A 22,451-nucleotide genomic window follows, 5' to 3' on the forward strand; every position below is an offset into this window, starting at 1 on the left:
TCACTTTTGTATGCTTGCTCTGCATATACTGCAGAAGCTGGGTCTTCCCTCTGAAAGGCACAAGTTGTTCATCCACTGTAACACAATCACTGAGGATGAATTTCTGCCTGCAGTTGACCAGGAACAGGCCCCATATGTAGCAGAAAGCTGCTATGTGGTTTGTTTTCAGTCGGTAGGCTCTGGTCCTCTTGTCCTCAAAGTGCAAGAAACGGCGAATATCTTTGAATTGACATAGTGGCCTTGTACAATGGATTATGCAGAGGACTCCCAAAAACTCACCAACTGGTATATCCCCGTTCTTCTCACTTCCTGCAAGAATGGTCAATCAAATGAAGGCCAGGAACTTATGTTTGATTACATTTTTCCACTCTTTTCCCCTGTCTGTGGCTACTCTTCGTGCCTCCATGTTTGTGTATGACAGCACCTCTTCTATTATATTATCAGACATGAACATCTTCCATGCATCTATTGGGGAGACAGTACTAAACCCAGGTGCAAGCCCTGGCCGTCTAATTAAGAATATTGTGCCTAGAGCAGTAAGAGGGGCTCATTCTGTTAGACTCAATATCCATTTCCTCTTCAGAGGACTCATCAGATCTTAGATGTCAGATTCTGAGTCAGTGCCTCCGATGGGCTCTTCATCCCATCCGTCCTGGATCATTTGTAGGGCCACAGGGATCCTTGCTGGCCTCATAGCAGCCATGTTACTTTAAATATTAAAAACAAAAAAAACATCAGAAAGGACAATGTTTGAAATGCACAGGAAACTATCAACAGGGCTGCACATAAATGGTCCTCAGGTGCGCATTTGCTGTCAAAATAAAAGACGCGTACCATATAAGAAGTTGGAACGCTCGTTTGCGTACATTAGATGTTCTGGAGGAGGACAGACATTTGTTCAGAACTCTTAAAGATGTTGAAGAAGCAAGCTCCGTAAGCAATTACTTTTGTGTTCCTCCACTGCAAAAGAAGCGTGTATTCTCTGAATTTCCGGGAATAGTTTTCTTTTGACAGCGAATGCACACCTGCGGACCACTTATGTGCAGCCCTGACTATAAATCATGTATGTTACTGTGTAAAAAATTAATTCTTGATCCATCAGAAGTGTAAGTGGGACGGTCGGAGTTGCTAAGAATGAAAGTTTCATAGAAGATTCCAGAGGAACTGCTTGGGGTCAAAAACTGCATTTTTTTTTTTAATTAATGAAAACATAAATAAAAATGCAAATGGCCTCATGTTACAAACATATTTTATGAGGAATACCTGGAATATGAATATATTACAACTTTGCATTTTAAAGATTTTGAAGAAAAACTTTAATGACATTAAATAGCATGTTTGTAAGCGATTTGAAGAAAAAGAGCGAACATGTGTAGATTCAGTCCAGACATATCTCATATTTCCTCATTTTTCCGAGGTCATCATTTAGGAACGTGGTGGGTGGCCGAAAACGTAATATGTTGACGATTTGTCACCTAGTGTAAAATGTTACGCTGTGGGAGTGAGAACGTGTTGGCAGAGAATACAGAGTGGGGTGTTGTGGAGACCTGAGCACAAAGAAACAGGGTTAGATAGAGGACGTGAATTGCAGGAACAAACGCAGTGCAGACGGGGCCTAGTTACCACAATGGATGACTGAACAAACTGGCGAGGAGTGGTAGGTCTCGCTGGCTTAAATCGTCCATTAATTGACCCTGGATGATGCTGGTAATCAATCTGATGACGAAACACTCCTCACAAATGCTCCCATGGATCATGACAAGCAGACTATTGCAGCATAACTAAGGGAGGATTTAGGGTCACCTGATCCAACCCTAACTATATGGTTTTTTAAAAAGGAAAGTCTTAAATCTGATTTTAACCGTAAAGATAGTGTCTGTCTCCCAAATGGGAACTGGTTACACTTAAGATCATGTATGTAAGGATCTGAAGGCTGAAGGATATGAAGCGCCTTGAGGCGACTTTTGTTGTGATTTGGCGCCATATAAATAAAATTGAATTGAAGGCTTTGCCTCAAATTTTACTTTTAAATATCCTAGGAACCACAAGTAAGTCAGCATTGGTGTCAGTACTATCGTACAATATTTGGATCAACCCCCCCCCCCCCCCCCACACCTCTGCTAAATGCTATCTATTTACTTTAGATAGATCACAAACGCAAGACAGAATAAATAATTCAAAACATCCACAAGAGGATGTATGATAAATGGGTACTCAAAATAATAAGGATACTTTCCAAATATAATTGACTACTGAGGGTATTTTTGCTAGGACTGCTATTTTGCTTTGTTAAAAATTGATTCATATCCTCTCCTCTTCCTCACAGCTCGTCTGACTGTGAGTCCCAGCAGCTCTCAGGTCTTTAAAGATGACTTTGTGTCTCTGAGCTGTGAGGAGGACGACAGCTCTGCTGGATGGACTCTGAGGAGAAACACAAGCAAAAGACAGAGGACTCAGTGTGGAGATGGGTGGGGGAAACCAGCTGGTTCTTCATGTAGCATCAACTACATTAACCCACTGGAAAGTGGAGTTTACTGGTGTGAGTCCAGAGAGGGTGCCATCAGTAACATGGTTAACCTGACAGTCATTGGTAAGCTGAGTGTGTAGAGTAAGTGTTCAATTCAATTCAATTTTATTTATATAGCGCTTAATCACAACAAAAGTCGCCTCAAGATGCTTCATAGATACAGAGAAAAACCCAACAATCATATGACCCCTTATGAGAAAGCACTTTGATATGGTACTACAAGGTCCTTAAGATAAGATGGGGCCTGATTATTTAAGACATTGTATGTGAGGAGCAGGATTTTGAATTCAATTCTGGATTTAACAGGAAGCCAATGAAGGGAAGCCAAAACAGGAGAAATATGCTCTCTCTTTCTAGTCCCTGTCAGTACTCTTGCTGCAGCATTTTGGATTAGCTGAAGGCTTTTCAGCGAGTTTTTAGGACATGCTGATAATAATGAATTACAGTAGTCTAGCCTAGAAGTAATAAATGCATGAACTAGTTTTTCAGCGTCACTCTGAGACGGGGTATTTCTAACTTTAGAGATGTTGCGCAAATGAAAGAAAGCAGTCTCACACATTTGTTTAATATATGCATTCCTGCAGTTTAACTAATTGGTGTGTGTGTTATCTCGCTTCATGCATAGATAGAGCTGCGTGTCATCTGCATAGCAGTGAAAATGTATGCTATGTCTTCTAATGATGCTGCCTAGGGGAAGCATGTATAATGTAAACAGAATTGGTCCTAGAACCAAACCCTGTGGAACTCCATAATTGACCTTAGTGTGTGAAGAGCAGAGATGGGGAGATGGGTAATCTGATTACTTTTTTCAAGTAACGAGTAAAGTAAGGGATTGCTATTGCAAAAACGGTAATTAGATTACCGTTACTTTCCCGTAGGAACGCTGCGTTACTGCATTACTAAAACCGTGATTTTTTTTTTTTTTGCGAGAATGTCTCATGACAATGATGTAAGCGAGTGCGACGTTCGTTACAACAGCTGTGTGCAGATCAACAATGGATCATACATCGATTGTGGGAGAGAGTATGAGCGTGCAGCGTTTAAAGCGTGGAAGTACTGACCTTACTTTGAGTTTGATTCCATAAAAAGTGACAAAAACATTAGCGTCCGTTGTGCGTGGGAAGAAAACTTCTTTTTACAGCAAAAAAAACCCCCTAAACAAGCACCGAGTGCGCAACGACGTAATGGGAAACTCACAGAGAAACTCGCGGATTCTTCCACTGACCGCTGCGGCACACCTGCATCAGGGCAAACCTCCGCCTGCTTTACAGGTGAAAACAGAGCAACAGGACCGCTGAGTCTTTGATTTTATTTATTTTCTGCTGTGTTTTACTTGCATCTATTTGAAAGACTGAGTGTAAATTTTATGTGCTGGAATGTGCAGAAAATAGGTTTAAATGTTAAACAAATTTCTTCCAGTCAGAGAATGTTGCATATAATTTAATTCTTGCTTGATGCATAAAGTTAAAAGATTAAAACTGATAAAACAAGTTTTAAAAAAGGATACTTTTCCATTTGATTACATTTGGTATGATGGATTATGTAGAAAAAGTAGACTGGGCTGAAAGATCTATCACTTTATCACCTATTCAGGTTGTAAATCGTGTTTTTAAAAAGTAACTAAGTAATTAATTACTTTTGAAAATAAGTAACGGGTAAAGTAACGGGATTACTTTTTGGGGAAGTAATTAGTTACTGATTACTTTTTTCAAGTAACTTCACCAACACTGGTGAAGAAGACTCTCCATTTACATGTACAAATTGGAGTCTATTAGATAGATATGATACAAACCACTGCAGTGCAGTGCCTGTAATACCTACAGCATGTTCTAATCGCTCTAATAGGATATTATGGTCGACAGTATCGAATGCTGCACTAAGGTCTAGCAGGACAAGCACAGAGATGAGTCCACTGTCAGAGGCCATAAGAAGATCATTTGTAACCTTCACTAAAGCTGTTTCTGTGCTGTGATGAGCTCTGAAACCTGACTGAAACTCTTCAAATAAACCATTCCTCTGCAGATGATCTGTTAGCTGTTTGACAACTACTCTTTCAAGGATTTTTGATATGAAAGGAAGGTTGGAGATTGGCCTATAATCAGCTAAGTCTGCTGGGTCTAGAGATGGCTTTTTGAGTAAAGGTTTAACTACAGCTACCTTGAAGGCCTGTGGTACATAGCCGATTATTAGAGATAGGTTAATCATATTTAAGATCGAATAATTAATTAATGGCAGGACTTCTTTGAGCAGTTTTGTAGGAATGGGGTCTAAAAGACACGTTGATGGTTTGGAGGAAGCAATTATTGAAGTTAACTCAGAAAGATCAATTGGAGAAAAAGAGTCTAAATGATAGTACCATTGATATTCATTTAGAATATCAATGGTACTATCAATGGTACTAAGAGTAGCTGTAGACGATATTACATCTGTGGGATGATTATTGGTGATTTTTGATGAAGCTGTGTGTAAATGGATGAAATGCTGTAGTTTGTCTCTGTGTTGAGGTGGATCAGTGATCCTGCAGAGTCCTGTCCTCCCTGTGATGGAGGGAGATGACGTCACTCTGCTCTGTAAAACAAAGACCACTCCCTCCAACCTCCCAGCTGCTTTCTATAAAGATGGCTCCCTCATCAGGAAGCAGCCTAAAGGTCACATGACCATCCAGCATGTTTCCAGGTCTGATGAAGGCCTCTACAAGTGTGACATCAGCGGTCATGGAGAGTCTCCATCCAGCTGGATCACTGTCACAGGTGAGGAGCTTCACTATATCACATCACTTTTTACTTCGTGGAGATATTTCCCTCACAGGTGGGATTCTCTCTGCAGGTGGATCTGCAACCAAAAAAACACCCACTTCTGGAGGTTTGCCCTCTGTAACACCCCTCCAGCATTTTGACTTCATACTGATACGCTACCTGGTAGTTTTCCTTCCATACTTCATCTCCACTCTTCTCATGGTGTCTTTATTTCGACACAAAATCCCAGGTAACACTCTGAATAAATATGATTAACTCCTCTCTATTTAAACTTTTTCACTGATGCAGGAACTCCAGCAACACTTGAAGGAAAGAGGAACAACATTATTGACTGACCAACGTGTTTCGGAAACGCGTTGGTCAGTCAATAAAGTTCTTCCTCTTTCCTTCAAGTGTTACTGGAGTTCCTGCATTGTGATTTTTTTTTCCAGCCTCTTCATGCACCTTGGAAGTAGGTGAAGTTGTGACAGAAATTTTTGCTGTAAGTTTTTCACTGATACAATTTTGTAATATTTATAGGAAATGACCTGTATGTCTCTATGGTAAGGATCCCATCGACACCGGCTGGAGATGGCTTGGTTAATGACTACGATGATGCCACTACAGTGCATCATTTCTGAATCAGGGCCCATGTTCAGCATTTATGTTGATGTAAAGTTCTTTAAATTCCTCATTAATGCTTGTGTGCACTTTGTCCCCACCACCTCTGTTGTCGAGATAATTTGAATTAATGGACTCTAATGTTCACCGTGTTTTTTCTTAATGTAAATCTCCTGCAAAGAGATGTGTATATATATCACAGTGTGTAACAAACACAAAGCACTCAGCTTTTCCAACTGAAGCCTGAAGGTGTTTTGAGATTAGATGGCAAAAGCTAATACGTCTTTAAGTATTTTAAAATATTTTCTGAGCATGTGCACATCAGTCTTTTTACTGTAGATTTATTTGTGTCTTATTTTCTTTATTTTGCTGTTTTAAGGCTCATTTCTAAATAATTAGTTTACTGGAATATTATTCCAGTAGACTAAGTTTCAGAGTCAACCAAGCTTTTTTACAAGATATTAACTTTAAAGACTCCCCATATGGAAAATATATATATAAATCTTATAAAGTTTGTATCTGTCTTTTGTGAAACTTGTATGAAAAGCATATAAGAGTGAAACAGATATAAGATCCCTTGAAAAATTATATAATGAAACTTGTATGTTTTGGATACTTACTAAAACAATGTATGAAAGTAATGAGAAAGTGGCCACTTTCATGAGTAATCATAAGTTTTTACTATTTCTTTTCCATATGGGTCCTTTTAGATGATATTGGTCTTCAGCATATAGAGTCATAATTAAACAGTAATGTTATATCAGCTGCATAGGGAATAATATTGCTACATCAGTGCAATATAACTCTTTTATTTTATTTCAAACCCATTTTTAAAAAATCTATTCTTTAACAACACATACAAGTTACTAAGATAATTTGTAGAAGCACAGTGGAAGTCTCAAAATACCAAAACATGGAAAGATTCACAGTTGTTTTGAGTTAATATGAGGTTTGGTGATAATTAGAAAAAAAAGTCCAATAAAAGTAAACTTATTTTCAATTAACTCATTCTGCTTTGCACTTTACTGCTAGTCTTGCACTAGTTCTGCTTATCTAAAAGTCATTGTAAATGCTGCAAGCAGAAGAATTATTCCCTGTACAGACCAATTTCTTCTGTTCAATTTTGTTTCTGTCGCCAATGAAAGCGCAACAGTGGGAAGGAAAAACTCCCTTTTATCAGAAAGAAACCTCCAGCAGAACCAGGGAGGGGCGGCCATCTGTGCTGACCGGTTGAGGTCATGAGGGGAGGAAGAAACGAAAAGGCATGCAGAATGCAGAGTGGTGTATAAACACATAGTGAGAGAAAAAGCTGACTCAAGAAGAAACACTCAGCTTACCCTAGACCTATTGCAACATAATTGCAACATAATTAATGGAGGATTCAGGTCACCTGATACAGCCCTAACTATATGGTTGGGCCACCCTTAACAGCAATCAAGCCAGGACCCAAATTCAGGACTTTCTGAATGAAGACAGTGTGTTTATTTACAGCAAAAAATTACAACAAGAGTCCCAATATTTCACAGTGTGAATGTTCTCTAGGTGTCAGTTCCCAATTTCCGTGCAGTGGTTTTTCTCAGTGGTCCGTTGTGAATGTTCCACCCTCCTCGGTGTTAATGTACATTAGTTCTCAGCTCCTTCTGGAGGAAACCTGGTCTTGTTAGGAGAGACGGCATCCATCCCACTTTGGATGGAGCAGCTCTCATTTCTAGAAATATGGACAAATTTATTAACACCCCCCCCCCCCCCAAAAAAAAAATATGACTGTCCAGAGTTGGGTAGCAGGGGAAGCAGAGTTGCAGTCTTACATGCCTCTCTGCAGCTTCCCCTGCTACCCCCCCCCCCCCCCCCCCCCCCAAAAAAAAAAAAACATCTCCACAGAGACTGTGTCAGCTCCCAAAAACACAAAAAACAAACTAAAAACCAACAATAATAAACCTAAACATAAAAAGATCACAAAGAAAGAACAATACAGTATCCACATCTGAACCAAAGAGTAAAACAGTGAAATGTGGATTATTAAATATTAGGTCTCTCTCCTCCAAGTCTCTGTTAGTACATGACTTAATAATTGATCAACAAATCGTTTACTCTGCCTTACAGAAACCTGGTTGCAGCAGGATGATTATGTTAGTTTAAATGAATCAACACCCCCCAGCCATTCTAACTACCAGAAACCTCGAAGCACAGGCAGAGGGGGCGGTGTGGCAGCAATTTTTCACACCAGACTATTAGTCAACCAAAGCCCAAGACAGACTTTTAATTCATTTGAAAGCCTGATGCTTAGCCTCGTCCACCCCAGCTGTAAAACTCAGAAACCCGTCTTACTTGTTATCATCTATCGTCCACCTCGGCCTTACACAGAGTTTCTGTCTGATTTCTCAGACTTTTTATCTGATTTAGTTCTGAGCTCAGATAAAATAATTATTGTGGGTGATTTTAACATCCATGTAGATGCTAAAAATGACAGATCAGTGCTGACCGGACTGTAGGCTGTTGCACAAAAACCATAAAAATAAAAGTGACATTTGTGGACATAAATCTGTGTGTGCGGATTTCAGATCCTCCCACCTGACTATATCCTTAATTGATGTCAACAGCACCCCTACTCAGTGTTGGGAAGGTTACTTTTAAAATGTATTCCACTACAGATTACAGAATACATGCCCCAAAATGTATTTTGTAACATATTCCGTTACATTACTCAATGAGAGTAACGTATTCTGAATACTTTGGATTACTTAATATATTATCATGCTTCTTACAACTACATGAATGTACTATTGCTGTGTGATTTATTACTTTTACTGGAGGTTACTCAACATACCAGTACCAACTAGATTTTTAAATCATAATATAAAATGAGTAACAGTAGGGTGGACATTAGGTAAGGCTGCACTTTTTGCAGCGATCTCATATAGAAAACTATTCCGCACCGGCTCCAAGCCGTAAAGGTGTAAAACCATAAAAGGACATCTGGCTAATATGTTGGGTTCCGTGTCGGGCTCGTAGCTGAAAACTAGCTTTACTTTGTTGTCTGGGTCAGCTTTGCTAGCGAAAGACAGAGAGAGTTGTTGAAAGGCTGCTCCAACTGAACTTATTTGTTTCGGTGGAAAACACAAACACAGTGTATAGTCGAGTCTTAACAGCTTACTTACAACTGGACTCATCGGGCTCTCTTTTTGGCTGCAGTGGTTATTATTATATTTACATGCTTCTATTTCCCGTTTCTGCTCGGTGACAACTCGTACTTTTCGACTCTTTTTCTCCCTCCCTGGCGCTCACAGACACATACCAGGTATGGCAGTCCATTCTTCCTGCAGCACGGACTACACTTACCATGAGGCTACATTCTTTAAGGCAATGCCTGTAACACTCTGCTTTTTGCCTTCATATTAAATAATTTTTGTGAATAATTTATAAAAATATTTCTTCACGTCATTATGCGGGCTGCAAGTAGAGGTGACAAGGGCCGCAAGATTGAGACACAGGCATTAGAGCCTTTTAATGCATGTTTTGTTTGGGTTTCCACTGGCATGGAAACTAAAAATAGAGCGGGCATAACCTCACATATGAAACAGGAAAATACCGCCGTGTAATCAATTCATTTCGAAAAAGTAACTGTATTCTGAATACCACCTTTTTAAATGGTAACTGTAACGGAATACAGTTACTCACATTTTGTATTTTAAATACGTAACAGCAGTACATGTATTCCCTTACTCCCCTACTGTACTATACTACAACAGTTTCCCCGTTGAGTTGCCAGACAGTTTCAGAGCTAACCAAAGGTCTTGTTCCATGGCTTGACCAAACTCCTCCTAAACCCAAGTAATTTTCACAAGCTACTGTCAGAGCCACACACTGCTTGGCATTGTTGGTAATGTGAGCTGCCTCCAGAGTACCAAAGGTTAACAATGTCCCATTAGACTCCTCCCCCCTTCCCCTCTGGTGTCCACCATCCAGGGAATACCACCAAGACAGGCATCAACTACCTTGTAGCCACAGATCTGTACAGTATGTTCTGTACACCTGAATATATGAGGAGCCCTCCACCACAATAAGGTGGCAGTTCATTGAGGGAGTCAGTAGAGCCCCTACTTCTCCATATGAAAAGGACCCAGTTAAGATGGTTTGGGCATTTTATTGGGATTTCTCCTGGGCAAGGTGTTCTGAGCCTCTCTTACCGAGAGGAGACACTAGGGTGGATTCAGGACATGCCTAAGAGATTATGTCTCTTAGGCATAACCTATTCCTATATGGGTATATGTCAGGTACTTCAGCTTTCTCCAGCAGGCTGACAATATGCATTGGTATGTTATGTGTTGGGAGTAAGAATGGTCTCTGTCACTGTGTGGTGCTTTCCTCTGAGATACCATGTGGATTTTTTGTTGTGTTTGGTTTAGGTTAGCACTAACCTAACAAGACAATGTTGTGTGCGCGATTATTCCACCCAGGACTGCACCACTGCTTGTACTGACCACAACATCCATGGTTTGTGTAAGGCTTCTGTTTTATTTCTTAAAATAAATAGTTTTTTTGAATGATACCATGCGGCCTGGTTTGGCAGAAAGGGGATGCTTAATGTGGGCCAGCTGAGCAAAAAAACAAAAACAAAAAAAAAAAAAAAAACAGTTGAAACCAGTTTGAACCAGACGAGCTGTGCAGGGTTTTTTCTTTTCTTTTCTTTTTTTTTTGTCTCACCACATTTTTGTGGTTGAAGTAGAGAGAAGCTCAGAGATTTAGGTTAAAAACAACTCCATCTCACGAAGTCCCACCGGGGAGGGCAGACCGACTCCATCTCATTTCCTCTTAGCTGAACTGATGTCATGTAGTTTACTTGTTTTTAGTTCAAATTTTAGGATAAATATATTTTTATTTATTTTTGTTTTTGTCTGTCCCGTTTGGTTCTTTAGCAATCAGAATTATTGCTAAAGAGCAGTTTCTCATTGCCTCATTTCATAGACGTATGAGAAAGAAGCATTTCTCATAAAGTTATAGAGGGGCAAAGCCAAACCACAGTGTTTAACAGAATCAGGAAGGAGGAGTGTCTAACCAGATGTGACTATGACATTTGACCATGATCAAAATGTCAATCACCAAGAGAAAGAATGGATCAATAACACTGCTGTGGCTGCTCTGTATGTACAGCATATTGGATTAATACTACACTACATGACAACTGCACTGCAATTCTGTTGTCTCATTTAGGGTACCAGTTGTGCTTATAGAGTTTGGCTCTGTGATGGACCGAGATGAAAAACAGGAGGAGCCCAAGAATTATTAGAAAAATATAGTTTCCATTTATTTAACCCCCAAAAATTATATTTACAAGACTAATAAATGTTGAGCTCATAAAAGAGGTCAAAGAAACAAAACTGAACTCAGGCCAAGACTGCAAACTTAACCAAATGACTGCTCAAACATAAATAATTGACCTAAACATGAAATGACATACAAGGGTATATATAATGGCTGATCAGACCATTGTGACACATGAGGGGTAACAAACAAAACACAATCATAAATCACAAACGATGCAGTACAATCTAGTTTGTTAATAAACTAAACATTAAAGGAGAAAATCAAAAACCCCATTAAACCCTAAACTCAAATATTTAATTAAATACAAATACTTTGTTTTTAAAGTAAAGAAAACACACATTCCCCCCCTTCAGCAGGAAGTGGTGGTGTGGTCCAATTATCTTCCCTTGTATTTAATGGTTTCAAACAATGGCTACCATCTTTTGTCCAGCAACTCCCAGGGATGATAGCAGGTAAGAAATAAAAAGACAAAGGTTAGTCAGAAAGCAAAGAAATGAAGTAGTATGAATACATAAGTAAACTAAATGTGCGCGCTTACAAATAGAACAAATGTATCCAAACCAATCAATAAAGTTATTGGATACTAAAATGTATTACTATGTTCAAATGAAGAATGAAAATACAAAAGTTACCAGCTTTAGAGTGTGGCCACAGGTTTGGCCATCACAGGCTCCAATAACATTTCATGTCAATTAAGATGTTTTGGTTTTGGTTTTCAGTTGCCAGGATATTCTTTAAAAAAGTCTGAAAACATTGAATTTAAGAAACAACAGTCTGAAAAAAAATCTATTAATGTCCCCACAAACTCTAACCAGGCTACATTTTAGCTTCATTTCATGTTTTTAATGTAAAATGAAATTTTTAAAGTGATATTTTTTTAAATGAATGTTATTTAAAAAAAAATTCCTGTTCGCTAAGCTTGCCTTTAAACTACTGTGTTTCCAGTTTTAAAAGATGACTTTTAATAGCACATTTGCTGTGAAATAGAAAAGGTTCGTGACGTGCTGTCAAAGGCCGAACAAACAACTCTTCACTATCTGCAATAGTTTGGAGTTAAAATAGTTAAAAGTGGAATTAGGTGACTTTGAACATGCTTTCTATGCTTCATGCATGCCTTCCTGAGTCTAAACCCTGAAACAAACCCTAATATCATTTCTCTTTAGTTGTGACCTTATTACTGATCTACACAACAAACCAAGGTCAGTAAACTAATGTCTAAGTTGGAAACTCCCCAGCTCTGACAAAAGAAAAGTCTGTAAAGTGCTGTAGGAGAGCTCATAGAAGCTTTTCATTGGTGGGATAGATCAGAATTTTATCTTGCCTGCAGTTAACACCATATGAAAATGCATTATTTTTAGATCTTTGTCACCTTTTCATTTTTCAAAGTAATGGGATCCAGAAAAGAGAAGTAGTGACATGAATGGAAGAATTTGTGGTCATATTTCAATTGCAATATGCTGCAGGCCAACAAATACACGTTACTGTTGCATGTTGTGGTGAAACTCACAGACATCACATCCTGTTCCACTTTCATGTCACTCTCAGACAGTACATCGTTAACCCCTTAACATCAAGAGCCTTTGTTGCAAAAAAAAGAGGATATTCTTGGGAGCACTGTGTTTGTTTTGTTTTGATGCATCCAGATTTGCATATTAACAATTGTGTAACTGAGCTCTTTCTTGTGCAGTGGTTGCTAGTTTCAGCTATTAAACACTGTGTCCCAATGAGCAGAATCCAGTCCCTGGCATCTTGATTGTTGTATACATAGTTACTACATATAAACACGTGCATGATACAATATAACATAATAACATGACAACATGTACCATTGGCGTATAATTTGAAATTTAGTCACTATTTTTTTAATAATAGTGCCTGTTAGAAGCATCAAGAAAGTGAAAAGTGATGGTCTCAGTATAGAACCCTGTGGAACTCCATGATTAACTTTGTGTGTGTGTGTGTGTGTGTGTGCGCGTGTGTGTGTGTGTGTGTGTGTGTGTGTGAGAAAGAGAGAAAAATGCCTTGTTTACATGGGCAAACTTATTTATCAGATTAATATAACTATTGCAGCAGAAGTGGCCTTTTGAGGTTGGCTCCAGAAGTGAGGCAATCTCCATACACTCCCATGTTAAAAGGGGCAGTTTTATAACAGTTTCATAACAAGTAATATAAATGACTAATGTCATGGTGTGAATGTGATTGTCTCAGACACTCTCTTGGCTGAAGTTTGGATAATTTTCTGCATCTTCTTCCAGCAGCTAGATAGTAAAGAAGGAGAAATGTACTTGTATTGATTTGATAGGCAGAGAGATTCAGCTGGAAAGTTGGAAATTGTGCAGCAGAGTAGAAAGGCAGCTCTCCCTCACAGCTCATCTGACTGTGAGTCCCAGCCGATCTCAGTTCTTCGATGGAGACTTTGTATCACTGAGCTGTGAGGAGGATGACAGCTCTACGAGATGGAATCTGACAAGAAACACAAGAAAACAACAGAGGACTCAGTGTGGAGATGGGTGGGGAATACCAGCTCGTTCCTCCTGTAACATCAGTTATGTCTTTCCACTGGACAGTGGAGTTTACTGCTGTGAGCCGAGTCCAGAGACGGTCCCATCAGTAACATGGTTAACCTGACAGTCACTGGTAAGCTGAGTGTGTGGAGTTAGTGTTGATGAAGCTGTGTGTAAATGGATGAAATGCTGTAGTTGCTGTCTGTGTTGAGGTGGATCAGTGATCCTGCAGAGTCCTGTCCTCCCTGTGATGGAGGGAGATGACGTCTGTAAAACAAAGACCACTCCCTCCAACCTCACAGCTGCTTTCACCAAAGATGGTGTCTTCATCATATGACCATCCAGGATGTAGGCCTCTACAAGTGTGTCGTCAGTGATCAAGGAGAGTCTCCATCCAGCTGGATCACTGTCACAGGTGAAGATATTCACTCTGATTTCACCTTTTATTTTATTTATGGATTCACCTGAACAGATGGGATTCTCTCTGCAGGTAGACCTCCAATCAAAGCTCCACTTCCTGCCTTAAAACCACCCATCTCTTCCTTGAGCACAGTTTCAGTCCAGCCCACATCTGGAGCTCCGCCCTCTGCCTCAACACACTCACAGCTCACGCTGACCCTGGTCCACTACCTAGTGGTTTTCTGTCCATACTTTATCTCCACTCTCCTCATGGTGTCTTTATATTTATCCAGAGCCAATAATCAATTCCCAGACGCCTTAACGCCCACTCACATCCTGGGCCATCTGACCTCAGGAATTCGCATGATAAGGTGTGGCCAGGTTTCACAATGAACACACCCGAAACTCTGGCTGATTGGGACCCACGCCCAGTTTCACACCTTGGCTCAGGCGATTAGAGGATCATCAGGGGGTCCTTTTGTCCCTCTGTGGGGGGTACTCCCACTAGGTTTATATCTGGGACTCTCCACCATTTGACCTTAGAACTGAAGAAGCTTCTCGGATGAGAGGTGAAACGTCTTCAAGCAACTTAAAGAAGTCCAGACGCTTTTCTTTGCAAGCTCTTTTGACTACGATGACCTGGATGACTGAGAACCTTCACAGACAATAATCAATGACCTAATAACCTATTGATTGGCAGCTGTTAATTCTTTAATTCTTTAAATAGAATAATCAAACTTTCCTTTCTGACCTTTCTGGACTCCATGAAATGCCTCCTGTGACAGTGATGATCCCGCCTACACAGGCTTAACAGGGACTGGACCAGGAGATTGATGATGTCACAAGGACAGAGGGAGTGTCATGCCTCATTTTTTACTCTATATTGCTTTTGTTGAAATACTTCCAGAGCAGGTTCACAAAAGTTTGACTGTAGATTTATTTATTCTCACTGGTCTGCTCATCTCTGATTAACACAGCAGAAGCATGAAAGTCACAAAGTACTATATGACCCATTAACACACTCTTAGTATCAAACTTACCCTGAATAATGATGCAGATACTCTTTAAGGTTTGATTTAATGTTTTAGTGCTGTGCTCTCTGATTGGTCTTCTGATCTGGAAAGACTCATGCATAGCTTTGTTTGATTTCAAATGGACTATTGTTACCATTTACATTGACTGAATCAGAATCAGAATACTTTATTGATCCCTGGGGGAAATTATTTTTTTGTTACAGTGCTCCATTATAAACCAACGTTAACAAGACAAACAATACGCTAACTAAGAATAGTACAATATGTATGTATATATGTATGTATATATATATATAAAAAAAAAAAAAGACACCCAGCATGCCCCTGCGGGCAGTTTATCCTTCAAGCTCGGGTCCTCTACCAGAGGCCTGGGAGCTTGAGGGTCCTGCGCAGTATCTTAGCTGTTCCCAGGACTGCACTCTTCTGGACAGAGATCTCCGATGTTATTCCCGGGATCTGCTGGAGCCATTCGCCGAGCTTGGGAGTCACCGCACCTAGTGCTCCGATTACCACGGGGACCACCGTTACCTTCACCCTCCACATCCTCTCGAGCTCTTCTCTGAGCCCTTGGTATTTCTCCAGCTTCTCGTGTTCCTTCTTTCGAATGTTGGAACACTGAGCTACTAGTTGTTTCGCCGTCAGTGTGGATGTGGGGTATCGAACACACACACACACACACACACACACACATACATATATATATATATATATATATATATATATATATATATATATATATATATATATATATATATATATATATATATATATATATATATATATATATATATATATATATATGTGTATATATATATGTTTTGGCCTTGGGTTCACCCTGAAGTTATGATATGGTCCCTTCCTTTGTTTAACTGCACTTATTGTAAATAAATCACTGTCACAAAATATTAAGTGTGTGATGTGCTGCTTGGGGTTGGACGGGGATGGATCACCCTTTATGTTGTGGTCTGGCCGCGCCTAGACGGGCCATAACATAATTGGGGGCTCGTTCCGTCTCTTTTCTCGCTTGTTGGTGAGTAGGGTTGGCGTGTCTTGTTCTGGTTAGTGGTTTTATTTTTTTGTGTGGGGGGTGTGTGAGAATGGATTTTTCACTTGAAGATTTTGTGGAGGCACCTTCATGGGAAAAAATTGACAAATGTAAGAAAGCGGACCTGCTCATTGTAGACTTGTAGTCAAGACCGCCTAATCCGAGACCAAGACAAGACCAAGACCAGAGGGTATCGAGACCAAGACAAGACCAAGACCAAGTTCAGACGAGACCGAGACCGAGTCGAGACGAGACCAAGAGCAAGACAAAAAAAGTCTTTAAACCACAGCCAGATGCTATTCTATATACATATGCAGGACACCTTAAACTAGTTTTTTAATTAAGCAGCAAGGCAGAAGAAAGTCGGGGCTGTATCGAGACACGAGGACTAAACCCCTATTCAACCAGACCCAGAACTGATCCGGAATTAAAACAGAACTACAACAGTAACCAAGATAGATCCAGAATCAGAACTAGATGATAGTAGCACTAAAAATCATCATAGACCTGCACTACACTTATTTTTTAATTCTACCAAAGTAGATTGAGAAAAGTTTATATAATTATTTAGCCTTGTTGTGCAAACAAGCCTGCATAACTTAATAAATATAGAATTTGAAAAGTAACAAATGGTATCTAAAAAGAAACACTAGGTACTAGATACATGTTCTGATGAGTTTTGGCAAACAACCATTTGACTAACATGTGTGTCTCACCTGCTCTTGTTCATCTCTGTTCTGTCGTCATTCTCTCTCTCCCTCTCTGCTCCTCTCTCTCTCCCTCTTTGTGCTGACAATCAAGCCAAACACCAACATCATCAAATATACAGTTGAAACCAGATATTTACACACTCTTCAGATAAAAACACTTTTTTTAATTGTAACATCAAATCAGACAAAATGTTTATTTTTTTTAGATTGATAAATATAAAAACATATTTGTTAACTTTAAGAGTAAAGAGAGAAACTGTCTGTATTTCTTAATAGCAAATGGCACCAAATTGTATTCAAACTTGAGCCACACTTATGGAGCTCCACAGTTCTTTTCCTGGTGTTTTGGTTGACATCTCTTGATTTTTCCCATGTCAAAGAAACAGGCTCTGTGTTTTGCCTTATATACATCCACAGCTGTGCCACCAATTTACTCACATGGACTCTACTAACCTATCAGAAGCTTCTTCAGCTCAGAATGGAATCGTCTGGAGTTTCTTATTAATTAACAATAAACTTAGTGTATATGTACTCCTAAATTTGATGAAAGTGATTAAAATAGACAGCTCTGTCTCTCTTTATTCTGACATTTAACTAATTCAAAAGATATTTCAACATTTATTTATCTAAAACAAAAGTTTACTCTAAATTGATGTTTAACAGTAAAAAAAAGTTTTTATGTTTTCTCCATAAAGTGTATGTAAATATCTGGTTTCAACTGTGAATATACTGCTGTGTATTGAAATTCCTCTTGTTTTGCATAGATATACTGAACAACATCCAAAGCATAATATATAAAATAACATCTACCTGAGTTTTTTCTTTGAAAGAAGCTCCTTATGTCCATTGTTGTGTACATCAGTACACAATTGAAACCGATTTAGAGAGTTTGTTTAGCCGTGGAGGGAAACAACTGAAAATATGAAATGTAAGCTAAGACTCTCTAAAAAAAATCAGCATTGCTGTTCAGCTTTTTATTTATCCATTTGTTGATTCACTTGAAGAGCAAGTAACGCAACCAAGTGATCAGTTTGGAAGTGCTTCAGGAAGGTGAACGCACGCAAAGCTACTGGTCCGGACGGGATTCCCGGCCGCGTCCTCAGGTCATGCGCGGCTCAGCTGGCTGGAGTGTTCACGCACATCTTCAACCTTTCCCTCTCTCTGTCTGTAGTCCCAGCCTGCTTCAAAATGGCCACCATCGTCCCTGTACCCAAATCCTCCACCATCTCCTCATTGAACGACTGGCGACCTGTAGCCCTGACCCCCATCGTAAGCAAATGCTTCGAGAAGCTGGTCAGGGACTTCATCTGCTCTGCACTACCCGACTCACTGGACCCTCTACAGTTTGCATACCGCCACAACAGGTCCACTGATGATGCCATAGCCCTGACACTACACACTGCCCTGTCACACCTGGAGAAGAGAGACACGTATGTGAGGATGCTGTTTGTAGATTACAGCTCAGCATTCAATACCATCGTTCCCTCGAAGCTGGACAGGAAACTGCAGGATCTAGGACTGAGCAGCTCCCTCTGCAGCTGGATCCTTAGCTTCCTGTCTGACAGACGCCAGGTGGTCAGACTGGGCAGCATCACCTCATCCCCCATCACACTGAACACTGGTGCTCCACAGGGGTGTGTACTGAGCCCTCTCCTGTACTCACTCTACACCTACGACTGCACAGCCACTAACAGCTCCAACATCATTGTGAAGTTTGCGGACGACACTACAGTGGTGGGTCTTATCACCAACGGTGATGAGACGGCTTACAGGGAGGAGGTCAGCGCCCTGACCCACTGGTGTCAAGACAACCATCTCACCCTCAACGTCGCAAAGACAAAGGAGTTGATAGTGGACTTCCGGAGGTGCAGAGAAGTACACACCCCCATCACCATCAACGGCGCTGCTGTGGAGAGAGTGAGCAGCTTCCGGTTCCTTGGCGTACACCTGGCTGAGGATCTTACGTGGTCAGTACACACAAACAAAACAGTGAAGAAGGCCCAGCAGCGCCTCTTCTTTCTCAGGAGACTGAAAAGATTCGGCATGAGCCCCCGCATCCTCAGGACCTTCTATCACTGTGCCATTGAGAGCATCCTCACTGGATGCATCACCACCTGGTATGGCAACAGCACCGCCTACAACTGCAAAGCTCTCCAGCGAGTAGTGCGGTGCTCTGAACGGATAATTGGAGGTGAGCTTCCCTCCCTCCAAGACATCTACAGGAAGCGGTGCCTGAGGAAAGCGGGGAGGATCATCAAGGACTCCAGTCACCCCAGCCATAAACTGTTCAGACTACTTCCATCAGGAAGGAGGTTCTGCAGCATCCGGTCCCGTACCAGCAGACTGAGAGACAGCTTTTTCCATCAGGCCATCAGACTGCTGAACACGTCATAGACACCTCAGCTTCACTACTGGAACTTCAACATTATGCACTCCATACTGTATATAAATGCCACTTGTTTTGCACATATTCAACTCTGTATATTTTATATATTTTATTATTATTATTATTATTATTATTTTATTTTATTTTTTTACTATTTAATTTGTAAAAATGTGTATACACACACACACACACACACACGTAGGAAAATATTTAGTATACACATCCAGAAATGCATATACTATTATATATTGTACATATATTTATTAGTTTCAGGTTGGCCATTCTTGTATTTTGCTCATTTGTGTTGTTGTGTTTGCACATCTCTGTTGCTTGTGGGGCTCGCACACAAGAATTTCACTCGCATGTGCTGTGCCAGTGTGCCTGCACATGTGATGTGACAATAAAAAAGTGATTTGATTTGATTTGATTTGATTTGATATCAATCTTTTGTGATACACTGTCATATTTACATTATTATGATTTGCTTTGGTACCTGGTCAAACTTAAGCTCTCCTCTGTCTGCAGCAAACTCGCAGGCAGTAGCTTCTCCCCCCTCGCTCACATGGGTGCTGCGCTCAGTCGCTCAGTGCCTGAGCTCGGATCATACCAAAATTAGGGGGAATTTACGACGGTGTGCTCTGTGCTTTGTGTGTTGTTTTTGTTTTATACAGTTGTCAGTCAGGAATCTAACTAACAAATTACACTCCAAAAGACCCCATGCTTCTGAAAAAATGACCCGGGCTTAGGCCCAGTGATAGGTTTGTAGCTTGTACCTATCCGCTGGAACGTTGAAGACAATATAATTACACTGCAAAGCAAGACACAAGTAGGCAAAAGTTCTTCATGTTACTCGTGCACGGGAGAGACCGGACAAAGCGCCGTTCCTTCGCTTGACCCCAGTTGCTCTCGTCCGTTCTCCCGTACCACTGTTCTTTTATTGAGGTTACATGAATATGCATAGGTTCATTAACATATGACGTCTACATACACACAAAGAGTACCTTGCCTGTGTATGTGGGTGTGTGTGTATGTGTGTGTGTGTGTGTGTGTGTGTGTGTGTGTGAGGTCCAGATGTGACCCTGTGAAGACTCCCCAAAGCTGGTGCCAGGACGTCTGGGTCCATCTAACAAAAGGCTCTTATACTTAAACAGATATACGTGTGCTTGCTATACCATAAATCAAAGATAAACTCTCTTAGGGAGAATGTGATTTATGCCAGGACACTCTAGAGGAATGAATGCACTCCCTTCTACACAGAGTTGTTACAGACCTCCTTTAGGATGAAACATTCTTTCAATCTACAACTGATTATACACTTCTAAGCATATATGAGTAAATATTTCTAAGCATAAATGACAATCAACAATACAAATCTAACATTTCCCCCCTTTTTGACCTTTATGCTTGAAAAGTTCCCAGTTACGAATACCTCATGTCTGTCAGTTTCAATGCAAACATTTTTATACTCAGCATATGTCAAATCACCCTAAATTACTGAAAAAATACACAGTTTAACAAATGTATTAGCAGTTATCCCGTTCATTGATCTCATCTCATGGCAAATTGCATCCTACAAGCAAACAAAGAAATTGTTAATTTAATAGTGAAAATAAGAAAGTAACATTTTCAAAACCATCTCAGCTTGGTGATGCTTCCTCCGGGTGTGCAAATCACATTTAAGCTCTGCAGGGCGTCATGAATGTCTCTTCCAGTTGTTTCCATCATTGTCCATAGGACCAGAGTCCAAATGTATGTAGGATAAACATTCAAACACCAGTTGGTTTTGTTGTTTGTCAACATGGGTCTCAGCTATTTCCAAAGCTGCAGACCTCATAGGAAACTGCTGTTATCACCACCATAGCTTCTGGTTCCTGTGCTTGTCACAGAATCATGATGTCATCCTTAGACTCCCTCTGCGCTGTCGATGGAGCTTGGCACGCTCCCCTCATCCCTCGAGTTTTCCTGTCCCAACGCTGCTTGCTGTGTTAAGTCTCCTCTTGATCTCCTGGAAGCTCAGTAGCACAGCTCTCTGTGTGATGTCTGCTGTGCTGAAGATGATCTCTGATCCTCCTGAAGTCTCTCTCCTGGCCTCAGCTCCCATCTTGTGGACGATCCTCTCAGGCACTCCTTCTCATCACGCATAGTCCTGATTTTGGGCCTGCTGGATCTGTCTCTCTTAGGTGAGAGTTGTCATGTGTCCATCTCCTCTGCCTTCCTCCTGGTTCAGCTGTTAACCCTAACCCCATTCACATATAAACCCAGAAATCCTGTAGTAGGAAAACATTAACTAATCCTCTTATAAACCACATGATCAAACACATGATTAATCATCTGCTGTAAAAAGAAATGTAAATGTTAGCGCTGCGCAGGTGTGTACACTTTCTCACAGTAATGTCTGTGAGCAACACTAGTTAGTGAATGACACACACATAGTAAATTCACAGACAGAGAAAATGGCATTTAAAAGATTAAATCGTCATGCAACCTCGAATGTTGCTGTCATCTTTCTGCTCCTGTAACAAAAAACACATAAATTCATCCACCCTTGTGTCCTGTCTAGGTGGAGGTTAACCTTGAGTCGTGGTCAAGTCCTGTCAGCTTTTACCAGTCAGTCAGTTTGTTTTTTATTTCCATTCATTCATTCATTCATTCTTTGCTGATAGTGGAACCCATCGTCGCATTTAGTTTCCACTTCCAGCAAAATGACGTCATTTCAAAAAGAAAAAGAACTTTAGTTTGGATTACATCGCTGAATTCTTTTTAGGCCGGGACTTTCATTTAATATTGTCCCAAATAAGTAGCTTTCTCCTGAGCCCATTTCAATGTGGAGAAAACTCACTTGTAACAGCTTTCTCGACAGGTCGTATAGCACTTTTAATTTCTGACATGCAGATCTGCTTAAAGAAAAGAAATAGACAAACAAAATCAGTGCTGTTCAAAAATGAAAAATGAAAAATAACAGAGATTATCAAACCAAACTCTCAGTGCACTGTGAAAGTATCAAAATAAAAAGGCCTTGTTAAGTCATGACACAAGCTCCTCATCAACTTCACAACAGGAGAAGAATCATCAGCTAGATTCACTCCAAACCAACCATCAGCTGCACAACACACAACACAACCCTAATGTCTTATTAGCTATGAGTTTAATCGCCAGGTCTGTGCT

At 40.3% G+C, this 22,451-nt stretch overlaps 1 protein-coding gene and 1 pseudogene across 1 annotated transcript in view; both read left to right on the forward strand.

The window, feature by feature from the left end:
* LOC146672407 (uncharacterized) overlaps positions 1-5,942 on the forward strand; it is a 37,912-nt gene extending 31,970 nt beyond the window's left edge. Inside the window, exons 3-6 of the mRNA XM_085400865.1 lie at positions 2,327-2,590; positions 5,032-5,277; positions 5,354-5,512; positions 5,803-5,942. Of these exons, the coding sequence (XP_085256991.1) occupies positions 2,327-2,590; positions 5,032-5,277; positions 5,354-5,512; positions 5,803-5,903 (770 nt within the window). The 3' untranslated portion in view covers positions 5,904-5,942. The remainder of the gene's footprint in view (positions 1-2,326; positions 2,591-5,031; positions 5,278-5,353; positions 5,513-5,802) is intronic.
* Positions 5,943-11,650: 5,708 nt separating this feature from the next.
* On the forward strand, positions 11,651-14,945 carry LOC146672408 (Fc receptor-like protein 5; annotated as a pseudogene).
* Positions 14,946-22,451: the final 7,506 nt, after the last annotated feature.

Source organism: Rhamphochromis longiceps, linkage group LG3, assembly GCF_057381845.1.
Source record: "Rhamphochromis longiceps isolate RC_006_pf linkage group LG3, R_longiceps_female_GT1.1, whole genome shotgun sequence".
NCBI lineage: Eukaryota > Metazoa > Chordata > Actinopteri > Cichliformes > Cichlidae > Rhamphochromis > Rhamphochromis longiceps.